The 22503-nt window shown below is 43.9% G+C and overlaps 1 protein-coding gene across 1 annotated transcript in view; it reads right to left on the bottom strand.

Annotated features, from left to right (window-relative positions):
* Positions 1–22503, bottom strand: part of ttc6 (tetratricopeptide repeat domain 6) — a 29815-nt gene that overhangs the window by 5069 nt on the left and 2243 nt on the right. Inside the window, exons 2-27 of the mRNA XM_071365023.1 lie at positions 22316–22495; positions 22045–22175; positions 20268–20447; positions 19825–19984; positions 19362–19466; positions 18850–18951; positions 18658–18744; positions 18139–18548; positions 17423–17957; positions 17040–17169; positions 16387–16562; positions 16011–16147; positions 14428–14597; positions 13988–14108; positions 13549–13699; positions 13373–13455; positions 12458–12534; positions 12085–12242; positions 11399–11533; positions 10861–11010; positions 10457–10597; positions 9065–9178; positions 3309–3428; positions 2552–2625; positions 1203–1413; positions 196–348 (exon numbers count right to left, since the gene is read on the bottom strand). Coding sequence (XP_071221124.1) covers positions 196–348; positions 1203–1413; positions 2552–2625; positions 3309–3428; positions 9065–9178; positions 10457–10597; positions 10861–11010; positions 11399–11533; positions 12085–12242; positions 12458–12534; positions 13373–13455; positions 13549–13699; positions 13988–14108; positions 14428–14597; positions 16011–16147; positions 16387–16562; positions 17040–17169; positions 17423–17957; positions 18139–18548; positions 18658–18744; positions 18850–18951; positions 19362–19466; positions 19825–19984; positions 20268–20447; positions 22045–22175; positions 22316–22495 — 4191 coding nt within the window. The remainder of the gene's footprint in view (positions 1–195; positions 349–1202; positions 1414–2551; positions 2626–3308; positions 3429–9064; positions 9179–10456; positions 10598–10860; positions 11011–11398; positions 11534–12084; positions 12243–12457; positions 12535–13372; positions 13456–13548; positions 13700–13987; positions 14109–14427; positions 14598–16010; positions 16148–16386; positions 16563–17039; positions 17170–17422; positions 17958–18138; positions 18549–18657; positions 18745–18849; positions 18952–19361; positions 19467–19824; positions 19985–20267; positions 20448–22044; positions 22176–22315; positions 22496–22503) is intronic.

Below are 22503 nucleotides of genomic sequence, written 5' to 3'. Positions count from 1 at the left end.
GAGGACATTCAGCCAATTATCTCTCTTCACAGTGGCCATCCATTACTGAAACAGGAAACTGCAATTCCCCACAGGATCCACATTACATACCAGGTCCAAACAATCACAGAAAAATGTGACTTTTATCTCATTACTAACCAGCCTGCTTAGAACTAACATCAATGGGTTTGATGCTGTATGTTGCCAAGGTGATACCTTCAGAGCCATGTTAATGTCTTGGAAAGCAGCATAGGTGTTTCCCATCTGCAGGTTGATGACAGCTCTCCCCTCAAATGCCTTCCAGCATTTGGAGTCAATCTCTGCTGCCACTGTGAACTGGTTCCAGGCTCTTTGGAAGCAACCGAAAACCTGGAAAAGCACACGGACAGATTGGAGTTATGTACCAAGTTTGAAATTGCCAACTGCTAAAGCATGAATTTAAACAGTGAAAATCTATTTACATTTAACAAAATGCTGGGATTGGTTTGCTATTTTTAAACAATGGCAGTTAAACAAAATGACATGTTGACAGCTGTCTTCTTATTAAAAACATTATAGAAAGTTGCCTGTTTTCTTTTTGCCTAAAATCGTCAAATGCAAATCTTAGCAACACGATTGGAGTGAGTACAAGAATAGATATTGGTCACAAAATGGAGACACAAGAAGGCTATTTTATGTACATAAGTATGTCTGACCAGGTTGAATTGATGTAAATCCACCCCCTCTTCATCCTATCATAAATAGCGCAACAAGAGCCAGAAGTGGTCTGCTCTTCAACACTCAGCAATATGGCAATTAACATGAATTAATTTACAATGTACAGTAAATGTATAATACGTGAGGGTACACACATTACACAATACACTTGGCTTTTAAGGACTATTCACATTGACAAAAATAATGTCAACTACCTACTGCTCTCCAAGTAGATTCTACTTTGAATAATACGTCTGCAGAGCTGTGTATACCCATGTGACAAGTTGAGGTTCAGGGTTAGGGTAGTGTTTGAGGCTAAGGTTAGGGTTGAACCAGGATGTGGACATGAAGCTATGGTTAGAGTTAGGGTTGAGGTTAAGGCTAGGGTCGGGGTTGAACCGGGATGTGGACATGAAGCTATGGTTAGAGTTAGGGTTGAGGCTAAGGTTAGGGTTAAGGTTGAACCAGGATGTGGATGATGGACATGAAGCTAGGGTTAGGGTTTGGGGTTAGGAGGTTAGGGTTACCTGGAAGTTGTAGGCCAGGCAGATGCGTGCGTTGGAGCAGAGGGGGTTGAGGTGCAGGGCGGAAAGGAAGTCCCTCTGAGCCTGTTTGGTAGCCTGGGTGTGGCCGTAGTCCATGCAGGCGTTGCCCCGCCCCACGTAGGCATCTAGGAAGAACGGGCTGATCTGCATGGCCTGGCTGTAGGCTTCTACTGACTCCTGGAGCTGACCCAGCCTAGAGGACACACCCAAGCACGCACGCACGGACACACACACACACAGGTCATAGAGTTCATTATAAGATGTTGTTAAAGCAGTATGCTCTTAAAATCCATTCCCGTAGAAAATAAACTTCACCACCCATCTAACTGGGCACATTAAAGATCCTGTGAAAAACAGTACTTGTTCAGGCTAGCGGATGAGCAATAACCACTACTCTACTCCACGTCCATTAACACTCTCCAAATGACCACAGTTCCCAAAGGAGTAGGTGCACCCCAGTATAGGTGCTCTGGGTCAATACCATTACCTATAATACCCCCATTCTAAAACATGTCTCATAAGAAGGGGGAACGACACTGTCAGGAAGATCACACCTTTCAACAGAGCATGTCTGAATGACCTCGCTGAGTGCTGCTCCTCTACGCGTCTATTTTTCTCAGAAACACTCTCGGTTTCTTTTTCTCTCCCCCCAACTCTCTGAGAGCCATGTTTCAGCTCGGCGTGAACAACCTGCTTTCAATACGGTTTTGAACATTCCCTCAGCAATTTGAAAGATGTTAACAGGCCCAATGGGATTTCTCTGTGAGAACCTCTCTAAATAGATATTCTGTTTTATTCTTCTATGTTCTGTACACAGGGAGAGTAGAGAGACAGTCTGGATGATTTCTGCTCTTCCCAACACTGGTAGCCTGACTACAACGTGTCCAACAGTAAGATGAGAGACTGTCTTACACATTCAGTGTGTTTCAAGGATTTGCCCTGTGGGTCAATGTTGCAACACTACATTGATTTCCCCATCTTCTTCACACATCATGACCACTTTAGAACAATAACCATTAAAGTTATTAATTGAAATCATAAATCATTCTTCATAAAAGGTCAGGCAGTGTTTATGGTCTCTTCAGGCAACACACAAATATTAATTCACTATTAACGGCAGCATAAGTTGGATTTCCGACTGGAGGCCTAACTGGAAATGATGAATAACAAGGGAAAAAAGGAAATGAATAGCATGGTTTGGATAACAATTTGAGATACTGCATGGACTATACTATCAAACCCTGAAAGTAGAGATGCTTGGGAAGAATAACATGTCCTTGGGTGGGGATACGGTGTTAGGGTGTCTATACTGAGTGTGTGAGGGGAGAGACCTGTGATGGTAGACTCCTAGGGCATGATAGATGGTGGCGTCCTCTGGACTTCTCAAGGAGGCAGCTTTGAAATCCTGCAGGACAAAGACAGTACACCACAACAACAAGTTAAGTGAAGACACCATGGATGAACAGATGAACAGGTAGATGATGATTGTGGTGCTACCTAACACATTACTATGTGATATTGCTATGTACACTCCAATGGTATCATGGCATGAATAGGAATAAAGAAACAGAGATATGCAATCAACGCTAACCCTGCTTGTGATGAATGATTGAACAATGTGAGATAACTCATCGCCTATCTCGAATGCATACAATCTATCTATCATGTCCTAGCATATACAACCTATCTACCACGTCCAATAGTAATACTTACAACCTATGTCCCATAGTCTCTTTGTCTAATTCATACAACCATTCTACAGATGCAGAATCTTAATTTGAGACAATTCGCTCCACCAGGAAAATAATCTTGCAGCAACAGGAAATGTGAAATATTATGTGGATTATAATGGACATTTTTGTAGGGGTTGATACATTTTTCGTAAGCGGAAATAAAGTCTGACATTTCTAAGTGGAAAGTGAATTGCAGGAGAGTTGTCCTGCAACAGGGTGATCAAATTAAGATCCTACACCTGTACCATGACCCAAAGTCTCTCTGTCTAATATATCTGTCCGGCCTGGGCTCAGTGAGTTTGAGTGTTTGCACAGTTAACAATGCCTGTTGACGATGCTAGCTACAGGACACTACCTGTAAGGCATTGTGATGGTCACTCAGCTCCACGTAGAGAAGGGCACGATTGATCAAGACCTTCAGGTCAATCTCCTTCTTGCTGGGAAGGAGGAGGACAATCCCATAGTCTCTAAGAGCCTGAGAGATCAATAGGAAACAACAGCTATGACAATAAAGAACTGATGTACTAGCAGCAAGGGACATAAACACATGTATGTAACATAGGAGCATGGACAGGAGCATAACCAAGATGTTGGCTGACACACAGATTACGAATTAAAACACATTAATTATAGATGGTTGGAGCACTTCTTTCCTAACACAAACCTGTCTCTTACAGAAAAAACACACACAAAATCTTAAAAGGTGTTATTTCTATGAAGTGACAGTATACTGCTGTATTCTGATTTCAATTACTGTAAAAGCTTGTACTGTGACCACAATTGGGACTGAGCCTTAAATGGGATTTGAACTCACAACCTCTCGGTCGCTGTGCAACTATACCATCAGATCTGTGAGTGTGGAAAAGATACAGTCCACAGACTTATTGACAAGAATGCATTTCTGCCCTTTCTTAAAAGCTGCCAAGAATAACGTAAATAATTGTCCAATTATCACCACCAATGTAAAACTATCAGTGCTCAAGGACACTTGACATAGTATAGTGTACATTCATTATTTGGGGATTTGAACTTGCAACCTCTTGGTGGAAGTGGAGCGATGTTTCTGCAGTGCCACCAGCTTCATACTTATAGCTTAGAACATACACTGAGTAAACCAAACATTAGGAACACCTTCATAATATTGAGTTGCACCATGGCCTTTTGCTCTCAGAACAGCCTCAATTCGTCGGGGCATGGACTCTACAAGGTGTAGAAAGCGTTCCACAGGCATGCTGGCCCATTTTGACTCCAATCCCTCACACAGTTGTGTCAAGTTGACTGGATGTCAATTGGGTGGTGGACCATTCTTGATGCAGACGGGAAACTGTTGAGCGTGAAAAACCCAACAGCGTTGCAGTTCTTGACACACTCAAACCGGTGCGCCTGGCACCTACTACCATACCCCGATCAAAGGCACTTAAATATTTTGTCTTGCCCTTTAACCTTCTGAATGGCACACATACACAATCCACGTCTCAATTGTCTCAAGACTTAAAAATCCTTCTTTAACCTGTCTTCTCTCCTTTATCTACACGGTTTGAAGTGGATTTAACAATTACATCAATAAGGGATCATAGCTTTTACCTGGATTCACCTGGTCAGTCTGTCATGGAAAGAGCAGGCGTTCTTAATGTTTTGTATACTCAGTATTACCACACTAAATAAATAATGGTACGGTTAATGTACACTACAGTGTTGTTCCCTGGGGTACAAAAAGGTCAAAGGTACACTTCACAGGTACATATGTGAACACACATGGTACAGTTCGGTACCTTGTAGGTATAATGGGACATTTTTCTACCCAATATTTTGTAGGTTAGATGGTGTTTTGGCAGTGTCGGAGATGTAACTGCACTGTTGCTCCCTGTTGTACAGAAAAGTCAAAAGTATACATAAGGTACCTTCAGATGTACACATAGGAACTTATGGTACTGGTCAGTACCTTTTAGGGTACATGTGCGGATAATTTAGTAAAATGGTACATTTCTCTACCCAATATATTCAATTTAATGCTGCGTTCGTAACCATGTGGGAGGTGGAAATTTAGCGGTTGTTAAGTCATAAATTGGATGCATTCACATGCTTTGAAGTCATTGGCTAACGAACAACAAGTTGCGTAAACCATAAACTACAGCTATCATACTTGTGAACAAATTATAGTTAAAAAAACATATTAATAGATTGCTTTATTAATAGATTGCAAATTAGCAAGTTGGAAATATCAGTTCCGACTAGCATGTGAATGCGGCTTTATTGCACTTTGAAATGTAGTCGGGGCCAAAAGTTTTGAGAATGACACAAATATTAATTTTCACAAAGTCTGCTGCCTCAGTTTGTATGATGGCAATTTGCATATACTCCAGAATGTTATGAAGAGTGATCAGATTAATTGCAAAGTCCCCCTTTGCCATGCAAATGAACTGAATCCCCCAAAAAACATTTCCACCGCATTTCAGCCCTGCCACAAAAGGACCAGGTGAGATCATGTCAGTGATTCTCTCGTTAACACAGCTGTGAGTGTTGACGAGGACAAGGCTGGAGATCACTCTGTCATGCTGATTGAGTTTGAATAACAGACTGGAAGCTTCAAAAGGAGGGTGGTGCTTGGAATCATTGTTCTTCCTCTGTCAATCATGGTTACCTGCAAGGAAACACGTGCCGTCATCATTGCTTTGCACAAAAAGGGCTTCACAGGCAAGGATATTGCTGCCAGTAAGATTGCACCTAAATCAACCCTTTATCGGATCATCAAGAACTTCAAGGAGAGTGGTTCAATTGTTGTGAAGGCTTCAGAGTGCCCAAGAAAGTCCAGCAAGCGCCAGGACCGTCTCCTAAAGTTGATTCAGCTGCGGGATCGGGGCACCACCAGTACAGAGCTTGCTCAGGAATGGCAGCAGGCAGGTGTGAGTGCATCTGCACGCACAATGAGGCGAAGACTTTTGGAGGATGGCTTGGTGTCAAGAAGGGCAGCAAAGAAGCCACTTCTCTCCAGGAAAAACATCAGGGACAGACTGATATTCTGCAAAAGGTACAGGGATTGGACTGATGAGGACTGGGGTAAAGTCATTTTCTCTGATGAATCCCCTTTCCAATTGTTTGGGGCATCCGGAAAAAGCTTGTCCGGAGAAGACAAGGTGAGCGCTACCATCAGTCCTGTGTCATGCCAACAGTAAAGCATCCTGGCCTCCCGGGTGGTGCAGTGGTCTAAGGCACTGCATCGCAGTGCTAGCTGTGCCACCAGAGACTCTGGGTTCGAGCCCAGGCTCTGTCGCAGCCGGCCGCGACCGGGAGGCCCATGGGGCGGCGCACAATTGGCCCAGCGTCGTCCGGGTTAGGGAGGGTTTGGCCAGCAGGGATATCCTCGTCGCGCACTAGCGACTCCTGTGGCGGGCCGGGCGCAGTGCACGCTGACCAGGTCGCTAGGTGTACGGTGTTTCCTCCGACACATTGGTGCGGCTGGCTTCCGGGTTGGATGTGCATTGTGTCAAGAAGCAGTGCGGCTTGGTTGGGTTGTGGTTCGGAGGACACATGGCTCTCGACCTTCGCCTCTCCCGAGTCCATACGGGAGTTGCAGCGATGAGATAAGACAGTAACTTCTACCAATTGGATACTGAGAAAAAGGGGCTAAAAAAACAGTCAAGCATCCTGAGACCGTTCATGTGTGGGGTTGCTTCTCAGCCAAGGGAGTCGGCTCACTCACTATATTTCCTAAGAACACAGCCATGAATAAAGAATGGTACCAACACATCCTCCGAGAGCAACTTCTCCCAACCATCCAGGAACAGTTTGGTGATGAACAATGCCTTTTCCAGAATGATGGAGCATGCTGGCTCGGGGAACAAAACATAAATATTTTGGGTCCATGTCCAGGAAACTCCACAGACCTTAATCCCATTGAGAACTTGTAGTCAATCCTCAAGAGGCGGGTGGATAAACAAAACCCACAAATTCTGACAAATTTCAAGCATTTATCATGCAAGAATGGGCTGCCATCAGTCAGGATGTGGCCCAGAAGTTAATTGATAGCATGCCAGGGAGGATTGCAGAGGTCTTGAAAAAGAAGGGTCAACACTACAAATATTGACTCTTTGCATCAACTTCATGTAATTGTCAATAAAGGCCTTTGACACTTATGAAATGCTTGTAATTATACTTCAGTATTCCATAGTAACATCTGACAAAATATATAAAGACACTGAAGCAGCAAACTTTTAGATTAATTGGTGCCCAAATTGAACGGCCTCCTACTCTGTCCCAGATGATAATATATGCATATTATTATTACTATTGGATAGAAAACACTCTGAAGTTTCTAAAACTGTTTGAATTATGTCTGTGTGTATAACAGAACTCATATGGCAGGCAAACTTCCAAACAGGAAGTGAAAATTCTGAAAAGGGTCGATGTGAAAGTCATCGCCTATTCAAATCCCTGTAATTTATGGATCTGTTTGCACTTCATACGCCTTCCACTAGATGTCAACAGTCAGTAGAACGTGGAATGAAGCCTCTAGTGTGATGTGGGGCCAGATGGGAGCTATTTGAGTCACTGGTCTGGCAGATTGCCAGTTCCTGGTCACGCACGCTAGACATGGGATGTCAATGTGTGCCATTACTTTTACAGACATGAAGAAATGCTCCGTTTGGGACGTTATTGGATATATATGATAACAACATCCTGAAGATAGATTCTCAACTAAGTTTGACCAGTTTATTCGACTTGTAATATAACTTTTTGAAGTTTTCATCCGAAGTTTGCGTTCACTTGCGCAAGTGTTTGGACACGTGTACTACACATGCTAGCTAAAGTTGCTAATTCGACATAAGTAATGGACATTATCGAACAAAACAACGATTTATTGTGGAACTAGGATTCCTGGCACTGCATTCTGATGAAAGGTCATCAAAGGTAAGGGAATATTTATGATGTAATTTCGTATTTCTGTTGACTCCAACATGGCGGAGAAATGTTGTTTCTATCTGAGCGCCGTCTCCGATTATTGCACGGTGTGCTTTTTACTAAAGTTTTTTTTTTTAAATCTGACACAGCGGTTGCATTAAGAACCAGTGTATCTTTAATTATATGTAAAACATGTATCTTTCATCAAAGTTTATGATGAGTATTTCTGTTATTTGACATAGCTCTCTGTAATTACTCCGGATATTTTGGAGGCATTTCTGAACATGGCGCCAATGTAAACTGAGATTTGTGGATATAAATATGCACATTATCGAACAAAACATAAATGTATTGTGTAACATGATGTCATATGAGTGTCATCTGATGAAGATGTTCAAAGGTTAGTGATTAATTTTATCTCTATTTCTGGGTTTTGTGAAAGCTATCTTTGCTGGGAAAAATGGCTGTGTGTTTTTTGGATATGGTGGTGAGCTAACATAAATATATGTTGTGTTTTCGCTGTAAAACATTTAAAAAAATCTGACACGATGGGTAGATTAACAAGATGTTAATGTGTGAAAGTTAAATATTTCCCAAAAATATTTTAGAATTTCCGCCTTTTCAGCGGAATGTTGGGGGGGGGGGTTCCGCTAGTGGAAAGCGTGTCCTAGAAAGGTAAAAAAACAAACAATTATCTGTAACCAACAGATGCATATTTGTATTTCCAGTCATGAAATCCATAGATTCGGGCCTAATGCATTTATTTCAATTGACTGACTTCCTTATATGAACTGTATCTCAGTAAAATCTTAGAAATTGTTGAATGTTGCATTTATGTTTTTGTTCAGTATAATAAGCGCATCTAAAGTATCCTATAACTTTAAATGCAATTGCAACTGAGGCATGCTAAGTGTATTTGCAGGCCAAAAAGTAGCCTAACAAAGTGCATCACGATTGACAGAAAATATATAGCAAAACACTATGTCACATGTGAAGTGTTCCATAAACACGGTTTCATATGATTTCACATGTGAAAATCCACATCATCACATGTGAATTGTTCCAAAAACACATGGTCTCACATGTACAAAACATGTGGAAATGTCACATGTGAAATCATGTGATTTTCCACATGTGAAATCATGTGGTTTTCCCATAAGGGCGCTTTAGAAACAACAAACGTGAAAAGAAAAAGAGAAAACCCAAACCGACCAATTCATATTCCTTGAGTTGCTGATAACACACTCCACGGTTGTAGTGTGCAAATGAGCAGGTTTTGTCTATCCTCAGGGCCATGGTCAGGTCCTCCACGGCCCCTTTGTACACCTGAAACAAAAGCGTTCTAAATTTAAACACAAAGAACACTACTGAACATTGCACACAGTCATGCAGCTCTGCTCACTCTCTAATGGCTGAGCGCCAGAGGCATAGAGAGAAGTAGGTCTCAACTGAACTGACAAGAGTTTAAAAAAAAGTGTGGTGGAAAGACAGAAAGTACAAACACATAATAAAAAAATAAAATGTTTATCACAGAGCCTTGGGACAATACAGTTGGTTGAGGTTTCTCACAGGCCAATATGACACATTATCTCAGTTGGTAGAGCATGGCACAATGCCAGGACAGTGGGCTCGATCCCAGGACCTCCCATACGTAAAATGTATGCACGCTTGACTGTAAGTCGCTTTGGATAAAAGTGTCTGCTAAATCCCATAATTATATTATTATCAACCTTCTCTCTTCACACAACTCTTTATATCCTGTTTCAATAACCGGATGAAAGAAGACAACGGTCCTCTCAAAGGTAATAACCACCCTAGAAATTAATTTAAAAATACTGATAAAACTGTTTATTTATACCTCACAAAATGAAAATAAGAAAATGACTGGCAATGGCAATATTGATAACTCTTAATCTAGCCATGAACAATAAGAGCTTTCATTACAGGACCCTATCTGCCCTCATTGGACTCTATGACCACTCTTTCACAACAGTAAATGGTGAGTAAAAGACCCTAGAAGAGATATAATCTCTCAGCCACTTTCAAGTGGTGAGGTGAATCATCCTACTCTGCATTGCAATCATAGACAACATTACATTCATAGAGGTGGTGTATTGGAAACGTTATTATTCAGAATAACCAATCAAATTCATTCCAAAGAGGGTTATCGCTTGAATGAACAAATAGTAATTGGGTTACTGCCCTCTAAAGAATGTGATTGGCTAATGAGAGGCAAGGCTGAAGAAGCAAAGAGTGATGGCTAGCTGTGTTGCCTGTGTGAATGTGAAATAAACGTCAAACCCTGATCTGTTTCACCTGTCTTTGTGATTGTCTCCACCCCCCTCCATGTGTCGCCCATCTTACCCTTTATCCCCTGTGTATTTATACCTGTGTTCTCTGTTGGTCTGTTGCCATTTCGTCTTGTTTGTCAATTAAACTATTGTTTATATTCGACGTGGTCTGCATCTGGGTCTTACCTTCATACCTGATAATAAACATATTCCGTTGTTAAACAAATTAACAACTTCTCGGAGTCATCGGTAAAGAACCCAGCATCTAAGATGCAACAATAGACAACAAAGGAAGGCATCCCATTTATCTCACCTTCAGGTAGAATTTAAGTGCTCCTCTATACAGGTAGACCCTGACACTCTTGGGCTGGATCTTAATGGCTTCGTTGCAGTTCAGGATGGCCTTTGAATAGCGCCCTTTAGCGCCATAGAAGGCTGCACGGCTCAGATACACCTTGAAATTCAGACACAATGTACTCCATTCACAACAATTCCACACAATGTGTTCCATTGCACTGCTTCTGTATAATGTGGTTTCAGATACATTTAGGCTTTACAGTACATTTAGCCTGCATCCCAAATGACACCCTATTCCCTATGGGCCCTGGTCAAAAGTAGCGCACTGTGTAGGTAATAAGGTGCAATTTAGAATTCAGCCTTATACTGTACATGGGTGGACAGTGAGTTCCAGAGAACCAGTGGTTACGGAGCCTCTACCTGGAACAGGTTGGGGTTGATGAAGAGGGCTCTGTTGAAGTCCTGAACACTCTTGGACTGCTGCAGGCGCATTCGACAGAGCCCACGCTGGTGGTACGCATCTGCATAGTCAGGGTTCATCTTCACTGCGTTGCTGAACGCATCAAAAGCCTGTCAGAAAACATTACAGTATCTTCAAATGGGGGTGTTAGTTTGGTGAAGGAGGCCGTTGCCAGGTCAGTATGTACTGTACCATAGACTATTTCAAAATCACAGCATGTACCTAGTTAATGTGTTATGTAACATGAACAACAGGTGTTTCACTGCATGAAAAAAGAGAAGAGAAAAAAAAGCCTTGCAAAAGAGAAACAGCTTGAGATTTGACGGTTAGAAGACACAGTGGATTCAAAAACGTTGTGTTGGAGTAGCCAGTCTGTTTGTGCTGTCATGCCAAGCACTGTTGGCAAGAGCACAAACAGATCTGGGACCAGGCTAGTGTTGGGGGGCCATGCAGCCAAATAACATGGATATCTGAACAGACAACGCCTAGTTACTGTACCTGCAACAGGAGAGCCAGTGCCATGTAGCAGAGTCCAGTCAGATAGAAGACCTCTGCAGCTTCAGAGACGTTGTACAGGTTGGTTTCGTTGGGGCTCAGCAGAATCAGGGCTTTCCTGAAGCTCTCTACTGCCTCCTACAGCACAGTCACCACACACACACACACCACAGAAGGCTGCTGAGGGGAGGACGGCTCAAAATAATGGCTGGAATGGAGTAAATGGAATGGCATCAAACACATGGAAACCATGTGTTTGATGTGTTCGATACCATTCCATTAATTCCGTTCCAGCCATTACTATGAGCATGTCCTCCCCAAATAAGGTGTCACCGGCCCGCCTGTGATACACACACGTCACCAACTCCCCCAAGACACTTACTCTCCCCTGATGACAGGGCATGTTAGGCCATGGTTATTGCTATAAAAATGTCATGCTGAGAAAAGTAGGCCAGTTGTATTGATAAGCTGCCCGACGCCATTATGTTAGCTTCAGAACATCTTCACTAGGACACAACCCGGATGTTACACATGGCATTATGGGTACTGTAGTACATCAAGCTACAGGCCTAATGATTGGAATGAGGAAGACAAACAAACAAAATCCCTGGAGGAAACAGGGCAGCATTGATCATTCAGCTTTAGCCTATACATGACAAGGCATGGTAACCCAGAACGTAACAACCCACCATGAACTTGCGTGCCTTCATCTGTGTCTTGCCCAGGAGAATGAGGATGGGAGGTGAAGGTCGGTTGTTGGTGGCTGCCTCCAGACAGGCAATGGCTTTGGCATCATTCCCCAGGAAAGACTGGACAGCAGCCTGCTGGATGGGAGATGACCCTAGTGCTGGTGGTGGGGAAGGGTCACTGGTCAGTATTAGCCTGGTCCCAGATTTGTTTGTGCTCTTGCCAACAGCATTGCTCATTGTGAAGCCATGATTCTTACTCCGTAATCAGTAAGTTCCTGCCATATAGTGTCAGTCTGTGAGATAACAAGGACTTGTCAGTCAGGGTCAGGGAACTCATGTTATGCTTCCTGGATCCTGATTAGAATCGCTGTACCTTTGTTCATCTCTGCAGCGTACTGGATACAGAACGTGGCCAGGTCAAACTGTTCCATGTCACACAAATACTGGCCCCTGAAACACAGAGAGGGCATTGTGGATATGTCAATATACACTGAGTATACAACATGTTCCATGACATAGACTGACAAGGTGAAACCAGGTGAAAGCTATGAGCCCTTATTGATGTCACTTGCTAAATCCACTTCAGTCAGTGTAGATGAAGGGGAGGAGACAGTTTAAATAAAGATTTTTAAGCCTTGAGACAATTGAGACATGGATTGTGTTTGTGTTCCATTCAGAGGGTGAATTGGCAAGACAAAAGATTGAAGTGCCTTTGAATGGGTTATGGTAGTAGATGACAGGGCACACCGGTTTGTGTCAAAAACTGCAACGCTGCTGGGTTTTACACGCTTAACAGTTTCCTGTGTGTATCAAGAATGGTCCACCACCCAAAGGACATCCAGCCAACTGGACACAACTGTGGGAAGCACTGGAGTCAACATGGGCCAGCATCCCTGTGGAACGCTTTCGACATTTTGTAGAGTCCATGGTGCTGATGAGTAAGGCGGGAGGAGGCCCGGAGGGGGATCCAGAGATGTTTGTGTTTGCGAACACCTGTAACTACCATTTCCTGCAATCTAGAGCCTTTATTGACAACAAATAAAGGATTTTTTTTTAAATTCTAGCTACATAGTGGTGCAGCCAGTCCACAAGGTGGCACAGCACCCCTCTTATATTCTTTGGGGAGAATCCTGTACTACTTTTGTATTCTTAACTAAAGAATAGTTTAGGTCCCTTTTACAGACATAAAACTCAAGCCTGATATCCTTCCTCTGATACAAGGAAAGGCCCACTCTAAATCTAAGACACTAGCTTGTTTGTGACAGAAAAGTTCTGTAAGAACCTTTACCTCATGATATACAATTGTTGAGCGTCTGGCTTCATATGTGTGGCTCGTGTCAGATCTTTCAGCGCTCTCTTCAGATCATTGACCTTTTTGGTGAAGAATAAGGTTCATGATTTATACATCATAAAGTGAAAACCTGAAAATCCTGGTGACCGCATCGTGACATTTGAAATGCTTACATTACGATAGGCTTGGGCCCGGCAGATGTATCCCCTGATGTAGGTGGGGTCCACCCTCAAAGCGTTGCTGAACATTCGGATGGCTTCATAGTTCTGGCCCATATTCAACATGAAGATCAAGCCCAGGTTCACATGGGCCAGTGCTACAGACCTAACAGGAACAAGAAATCATCACAAAGTGGGGGAAAACATTAAAGGAAATATAACTTATCTCTAATCTCACAACAATTATTAGACTTAAAGAAAGATTCTAGTTCTTATCATTCAAAATGTTCATACATCTCAAGTCTTATTTAATATTTAGCTTCGAAATGTCCTCCCTCTCTCCTTCTCTCCCCCTCTCTCCTTCTCTCCTTCTCTTCCTTCTCACTCAAAGCCCTGTTGCTCTTTTCAGAAGAAAGGATCCACTCTGTGAAAGCGAGAGGCCCAGTGGTATTACCTGTCAAGTTTGATCACAGCTTCAAAGTCGAACAGGGCTTGTTGCCACTGCCGTCGCTCCGTATAGAGCAGGCCCCTGTGCAGGAAGGCACTCAGGTTCTCTTGGCTATCATTAATGAGTACTGGTGGCACAGAAATAAATATAACAATAAGTTGTATCTCTGTGGTACTCACAGGACTGTATAACACAACACCTCCTCAATCCAGCACACAATGGAAAGATATTAATAGCCTAAAAAAACTCTGATTGGGGGTTAATGTAAACTGAAAGCTACCACTCTTCGAGTCAGAACACATTGGATTGAAGATATTAATAGCATGAAATGGGGGTTAGGTGAGGTTTTGTTGATGATGTTGTTTGTAACTAATGGACTGTGGAAATGATTTTCCTCTCTGAGGACATCCGTACAATTAAGTGTATATTTATCTATTGTCTAATACCTGAGGTGCTGAGGTCTTGGAGGGCAATATCAGGCATCCTCTTCCTGAGGAGACAGCCTCGGTGGTAGAAGGCCAGCCAGTCATTGGGGTCCAGGTGAACTGCCAGGGAGAAGTCCTCGATGGCTTCCTGGTACTGACCCACCTTAGCATAGATCCTGCCCCTGTACGTCCTGTGGTATGTCCAGATTATAACGAGACATTATGTGTTATAATGGGTTATAACAGGTGGAGGGTAACACCACTGACATTATGGAGGGTAACACAACTGACTGTCAATCGACATTTCAGTGTGTGTGTGTGTGTGTGTGTGTGTGTGTGTGTGTGTGTGTGTGTGTGTGTGTGTGTGTGTGTGTGTGTGTGTGTTTTGAGAGAGAGGGAGAGAGACAGAACCTGTGCGTGATTGTGAGCTAAACTCCAGCCTAACGCTGGCATTATCTGTGTCCCAAGTGACAGCCTATTCCCTATATCAGGGATGGGCAACTCGCAGCCCCCCTTTCGTAGGCCCGCAGACTAATATCACACCAAAAAAATACAATCATTTGAATAATAGAATACACAAGCTGCAATTTTTAAAAATTTGGTTGTGCATCAGCAGTCACTCAATTAGCCTATGTCAGAAAAACATTTTTGGATTGGTAAGTTAGTCTAGCGGCCAGCTATCTAAACGTGTAGTAATCATTGTCAAACTACTAACCGGGGTAGAGCCCATTGATCATCAGTTATCACATTAAAAACTGCAAATGTTTGCCTCCTATGGCAAAATGTGTAGAATTTCTGGAAATTAGCTGTAAAACTGCTAATTTTTCTCTTCGCCCCATGGCAAGGTGAGGAGAATTACATGAAATTAGTTATAAAATTGCTGTCACGTCCTGACCTTAGTTCCTTTTTTATGTCTCTATTTTGGTTTGGTCAGGGCGTGAGTTGGGGTGGGCATTCTATGTTTTTTCATTCTATGTTTTGTATTTCTATGTGTTTGGCCTGGTATGGTTCCCAATCAGAGGCAGCTGTCTATCGTTGTCTCTGATTGAGAACCATACTTAGGTAGCCTTTTCCCACCTGGTGTTTGTGGGTAGTTGTTTCCTGTTTTGTGTTGTGTCACCTTTCAGGATTGTTTCGATTTTCATTGTTTCACTTTTGTTATTTTGTATTCTGTGTTCAGTTAAAATAAATGTAACATGGACACGTACCACGCTGCATTTTGGTCCGATCTTTCCTGTTCTTCAGATGAAGAAGATCGTTACAATTGCAAAATCTTCTCTCCGCCCCATGGCAAAATATGTAGAATTGCAGCAAACTTGCTTTAAAACAACATTTTGTCTACGCCCCATGCCAAAATGTGCAGAATTGCAGGAAATGTACTTTTAAACTATTTTAAAAAATCTTCGCTGTCACAGGTGGGGGGGGGGGGGGTATGGATGTGAGTACTGCAGCCCCTCATGATGAGGACGTTTTTTGGTGGGCCACACCCCCATCAAAGATGCTCATTCCTGTCCTATAGAGTGCACTACTACCTATGGGCCCTGGTCAATAGTTGTGCACTATATAGGGAATAGGGTGTCATTTGAGACACACCCATTGATTACCTGGCGATGGCATGGCTGGGATCGCGCTGGAGCAGCAGAGTAAAGTCAGACAGAGCCACCATCCAGTTACAGCTGTGGAAGTACTGCAGGCCGTGGGTCAACAGAGCGTCCGTTCTCCCTGGGTTGATGGAAAACGTCTGGAAGACAAAGATTACAGACATACACCCCAGTCACAGCAGTCTCCTGTTAAGCCCTTGTTCTGTGGCTTATGCTGGCAAAATAATCCAGAGGTCAGCCCTGGAGTGAGGTGGAATCTCTTCTCAATCAATACACAATATCACGTTGTTGGTTTTCTACCTTAGATGACTGTATTAAACCCAGACTACATCCTAAGAGTGCTTTGAGACCCAGTGATGTCAGTGGCAACGTGACTTACTTTGGCATAGTCCTCCATGGCCAGTAGAATCTCATTCCTCTTCTCGTACATCTCAGCCCTCTTGAAATAGTTGTCATCGTCTTCAGGTCTGCATTTGATGGCCTGAGTGTAGTTTATAATAGCCAGGGTGGTCTCTCCTCTCACTCTGTAGATTTCTGCTTTGGACTTGAAGGCATCTGGTAAACACATATAAAAGGTTGGTAATGTATTGTACTGTAGTCTAGAAAGGAGGAAGAGCTATAGCTGTACAGTCATGAACCATAATCAAATCACATATAAGTCCAGTTGCATCCTTAACCGTGGGTACATCACCAGAATTTCCTTAATACATCGAGCAGCAGTGTAATGCCACAGAATGTACAATAACTATAGTCAACAAAGATGTAGTTCCTATTGGCAAAAAGGAACTAACATTTAAATCAATGGAGCACTCACTAACTTGAAAATACAGATGGAACGTGCCAGAGCGAAAAAACTAAAAGGCTCATGAAATGAGGAATTGAAATTCATTCAAGTGAGAGATTCAGCAGAAGTGCAATCACTTTCACCTTGGCAGAGTCAGTCAGTGCATCATCACGCTGTATGTACCGTGAATCACTTGTATCTACAGTAACTAATAAAACACACAGGGTTTTGGGCTGTGGTGGGCTTACCTGCATGTTTCTTGGTGTGCTTGATGATAAAGTTCAGGTCATCCAAAGCACTATTCTGGTTGTTTCTGAGCAGATAAATGCTGTGCCTGTGCCAGTAAGCATCCAGCAGGTAGGGCTCTAGGGAAATGGCCTAGCGTGGAAACAACAAAACATTAACCATTTATCATCAGAAGCTAGGCCTAGAGGAGGAAAATGAAGCTAGTAGGGAAATCAGGTCAAACCTATTAGCTAGCTTATATACTTATAAATAAATGTCTAAATCAAGTTACTTTGACTAGCTTCCAACTGCAATTACAGTATTCCGACCTAACACACTCCTCCATGGCTGTCCTATTTCAGAACCAAACCTCTGCTAGCCTACTGAAAATGTGAACTAAACTTACGGCATTGAGATCCTCCAGAGCCTGGTTAAGCCGGCCCAGTTTCTTCTGCAGCGCCCCCCTGCGACACAGGTCAAAGGCGCTGGGTCTGTCCTGCTGGGCAATAGCCTGGGACAGCTTGGCCACCTCTCCCTCCAGGTCCCCTGTGGTCAGGCCCTGGTCCAGGGTCAGAGACAGGTCCACCCAGTCCAGAGGCTGTATCTCATCCAGCATCAGGACCTTCTCCCCAGGCTTCTTCAGGGCCCCGCTCTGGAGGCTGCTGCTGGGGGCCCTCTTAGAGGAGTCTGACTCTTTCTTGGAGGTGCTGCTGCTCTCCTCCAGTGGGGGGAAGAGCTGGTCAAACCAGGCATCCCAGATATCCCTCACCCACTCCCGGGGAGGGAGCACGTCGGGGATGCCACCCTGGTCAGCGGCAAAGCTCTCAAAGTCCAGCACCAGGGGTAGGCTCGGGTAGCGGGGCAAGGGGAGAGGGAGGGGAGGCTCCTCTGAAAGGCACGTGGTGGGTTTGATGGGTAGTAGCTGGCACACAGACTCACTCCTGGGAACACAGGAGGCAGGCAACACAGACAGGGTGATTAGATGTAAAGAAGAAATGTATACATTCTGTAAATACAGCAATAACATGGGTCTACTGTATATCCAAATGAAAGCACATTAGTCTGGAAGTTCTATAACTGCTTTGTTAGCCAAATGAATTGCAGTACTGTAAGCCTGCCTACCTGATGAGAGTACGTGGTGGCTCCTGCAGTTTTTCATGGATGTAGGCCAGCTTGGCAGGGCACAACTTCTTCCCACCCTTGGCGACCTTCTTCTTGGAGTGGGATATGCTGCCTCTCCTGACTGTTTCCCCCATCATCACCCTGCCTCGGTCCCTCCTGTACTGGAGTTGACTCTGGCTGAGGGCTGGGGTAAGCTCCTCTGTGTTGGGGCCTGCTGCGGGGGCTTGGTGGTCGGCCTCCTGCTGAACAGTGGGAGTAACCTGGGGTTGGATCTCCTCAGCCAGCACAGTGGAGAACAGCTGCTGCCGAACCACCTCCAGCTCTCTGGTGACGGTGGCAAAGTCACATGATACCTTGAGGAAGGCCTCTGGCTCAGGGTTGAGGTGTGGGGCAGAGAAGGGCCTCTTCAACTGGGTCAAGATGGTGAATAGTGAGACCATGGTCAGAACCTCTACTTAGGTGGTGAGATAGTGGTTTATCGTGTTATTGAATGACATGACATTTTTCATATACACTCACCTGTTCTTCGTCAATGGAGGGTTGAGGTGACTGCTCAGTTACTCTGAAGTCTATCATAGACTTGAACTTTCTGGACAGCACATTTTCCTGTAGGAAGATCCAACACGTTCGTAAGGGCATGCTAGAGGGGGGTTTGTTTAGTTTAGTTTGGGGGGAGGGGGGGGGGGGGGGGTAACTAAAGCACACACTGACCACTGAGGTGGTTGGCTCCATCTCTGTCAGGTCACAGGCTGATTCCACCAGGTCCTGCAGATCACCATAGAGCTCCTCTCTGGAGAGATCGTTCTGCGTTGCCTGAGTAACAAACACCATAGAAACACAGCAGGGTGAGATCACATTGGCGAGGTTTGGTTAACTGGTTCACGTGCAATTTGATATTCTAATATATCAAAGCTATTATTCACATATATCAAAGATATTTGATATTCAAAGATATTATATTTCACCAGGACATCTTTGGTTAAAAAGGCATGATCAATGTGGCCTTGTTAATGTTATCTAACTTTCAGAGTAGTAGGGCATCTTGTAATGTAATGATCAAAGAGCATCTCCAATGTTCCCCCATCAAGTCTCAACTAAAACACAGCCAGGAACAAATAGAGTAGAGTTAAGTCCTCCGTTAACAGTCCATGTGGACTGACTGTCTGGGAGGGAAGTAGCCTACAAGTCCGTCGGTAAACATCAGAGGCTCAGTACTACACTACCTGGTACTTGGGAAAGAGTTTGTGTTTGACGAATGCAGGAGAGCAGCTGAACTTAGGAGGCGCTGGGTGCCAGAACATCTTCAGCTCGTTGGAACACAGAGAGGTCTGGGAGGAAGGAGAGAGATACTGTATAAGACACACAGAGAACTGGGAGGATAGACACTTCAAGACAGGTGACTCATCTAGACCAATGAAAAGGCCCCTTGAATAAAACAAACTCACACATGACATTAAAAAGATAATGCGGAACTGGAAGTGAAACATTTGACATTCTTAAACAATCCCAGATAGCTACAGTGTTAGTATCATGTTATAAGCAGTCCCTTTAAAAACCTCCTGTTTCTAATGAGTTACAAATATGTCTGGTGCCACCTAGTGCATCATCTTGTTGGATGATGAAACACTTTCTAGACAAAATGTTTGGGGGGAAAAGTTGTATAAACATAGTGCTGATCCTCCTCACCGCCTGTCCATGAAGCATCATCCTGGGCTTCTCTACGTAAAACTCAGCGATCCTCTGCCAGTCAGCCAAGCTGGCTGAAGTCTGGGGAGGCAGGTGACTCACACAGTCCTTTCCATCAGACTCAGTCACCGCCACGCAGGGCACGCCTTCATTTACTATCCTGCAAAGAGATTCAATAGTTTTACATGATATGAGGTTGTTGTAATGATACTCCTGACATGTAAAGTTTCCCCACGTGGAGTGCAGAAGGTAGTGAGAGAGAAAGTGGAGAGAACGACCAAATCATATTTACTAAATAATTTAATGCAACCCTGTATCCCAGCACTTCAATTCCAAATGTTGCTATAAAGTCTAGGTTTTGGTCAGAAAACAACTTATGAAGCAGAGCCTGGGAGAGATAGATAAATAGAGGTTAAATAAAAAATGTAATAAAAGCATTTTACCTGTGTCTGTCAGGCTGGGCAGCGATGTGTTGTAGTGCTGCCCTCTGTTGGTGAAACTGTGGTGGTGCACTGAGTTGGCTAGAGGTGTGACAGACCCGGGAAGCCAGCTGCAGCTCCAGAGGTAGGGCCTGGCTGACTGGGGTTGTACAGAGGTGGTGAATGGTCTTGTACCCATCTGCACTGTGGGAGAGAATTAGAACAGTAATGACTACAATGTTGTGATACTCTTACTTCGCCAGTCCGTTTGCGCCATCATGCCAACTCCTTGTCACTGGCTTGACAATGATAGCAATAGAGTTGGTGAGAACACAAACAGATCTAGGACCAAGGTAATGCTTACCTTCAATTGTATCTAAATGTAACAGAATTTCTGACTTCTTTCCCTAGTCTGTAATAACACAGGGTATATATAAAACCCAACATACAGTATTATCACGTATGGTAAAGGGAGAAGTCAACTGACATTTTGCTTTGAACCAAAACCCCACTGGTTTGTTATATTGAAGAATGTCAACGATTCAAAAACAATCCACATATTTGAAACGTCTACAAGCAATACAGTGGTCTTGGGGCTTGTCCTAACAGATGAACCATTCTCTGTGGCGTAAGCAGATGAGGTGGTGGTTTATTTGCTCAGATCATCCCTGCCATAACTTCTCACCACTCTTTGAACTGGAGACTCTGTGTGTGGCCTCTCTGTGCTAGGAGGGAAAGGCCCGGCCTCCCTTCACCACCCACCACCCACCTCCTGTCCTGACAGACACTGGACAAATTTATTGGAGCCCAACATGTTCACTATGGCCTGCCACTCCTGAGATTGATCATCTCTCTGGCACTCTGGGTTAGGTAGGCATGCCCCAGCTCAGCTAGCGGAGCGGCAAACCTGTAAGGTCACCCTGGAGTCATTCGCCTTGTTTTCAATGAAATGAGCATTCCATAACTGTGGAGTGGAGCTGACCTGAGCACTGCCTTCAGCCTGGCTCCTTATCTAATCCATGTACCATCAGCAGACAGGCTGGCAGCCTGGCCCGCTTATACAGCCTCTTATCCATACCCAACAGAAACCTTTCAGTGAACCAAAGCTCTGAAAAACACCCCTAATTAAATGGCACTTGTTTTGGTTCCATTTTTTCGTCAATGGGGTTGGAGGGGAGTGGAAGGAGTGGGAGGGTGTGGCACAACTCCAACTCAGCACTTGCAGCAGGAGGAGGCAGTAAATCTGGTCTCTTTAGGTGAGTAAGGAGTCAGTTATAAGGAAGTGTGTGGTTGCACCAGGCTCCAGACAGAGAGAGAGCAGTCTAAAGAGTGTGTTAGGCTAGGAGCATAATTACTCTCTGTGTCAATGGGTCTCCGAGAATCAGGTGGGGAGTTTTGATGATAGCTTAGAAGTCACTTTATTTACAGAGAGACTCCCTGGAACTGAGCTCATCTCCGTCCAATGCCACCCCCGCCCAATCCATTAAAGTCAAGGTCGGAGATGGTTACTAATGATAGTGAGTTGAAGAGGTTGTTAGAAAACAACTTTGTTCAAAACAAGCAGGGATAACACAGTGACGACCATGATTATACAGGGTTTAAGCAACATGTCTTCATGTTTTAGGAGAAAACCACTATTTATTTGACAGTGCAGTGTTGTATGTGGTTGTATTTAATACCCAAGTTTGTAATAGAAGTAGTAGTTTAACCTCCAATAATGATCACAACTCAAAATCAGTTCGATACAACAACTCACAACTCTCATGATCAACCAGACTGACCGCGAATACAAGACGCTTACTGTGCTTTGGGGGCCCATGTTGCTAGAGGGGAGAGGCCTTGAATGGTTTTGTTTTGTAAAGACACCCTCGCTGGTCTCTGAGAAGGAGCTATGGTATCTCCTCGAGCTGTCATTACATCTGCATAAGTCACCTTTGATGGAGGGAACAAACAAAAAACACAAAAAAAAATGTTTGTCTTCTAATTGTGGGAGGCGTGAACAAGATAAACTGATAGTACAGTTACAACTATTGAACTTCACACAATGACAACCACATAAATCCAAGTATTACCTTCTGTGGAAGAGCAGAGACCATAGAGTCATCGCCGTCTGCCTCTCGTTCAGACAGTGAGTGAGCGATCTTGTAGACCCCCGATGTGACTTTAGGGGACTCAGCAGGTCTTGGAGGGGTAGGTGTCTCCCTCTTTACCCACAACATCCTCTGTGGAACCGGGGACCTCTGAGGAGTACCCTGGGAAA

This window comes from Salvelinus alpinus, chromosome 25 (genome assembly GCF_045679555.1).
Source record: "Salvelinus alpinus chromosome 25, SLU_Salpinus.1, whole genome shotgun sequence".
Classification (NCBI taxonomy): domain Eukaryota; kingdom Metazoa; phylum Chordata; class Actinopteri; order Salmoniformes; family Salmonidae; genus Salvelinus; species Salvelinus alpinus.
The sequence above is the reverse complement of the archived record's forward strand: the minus strand, read 5'-3'. Positions and strand labels throughout refer to the sequence as shown.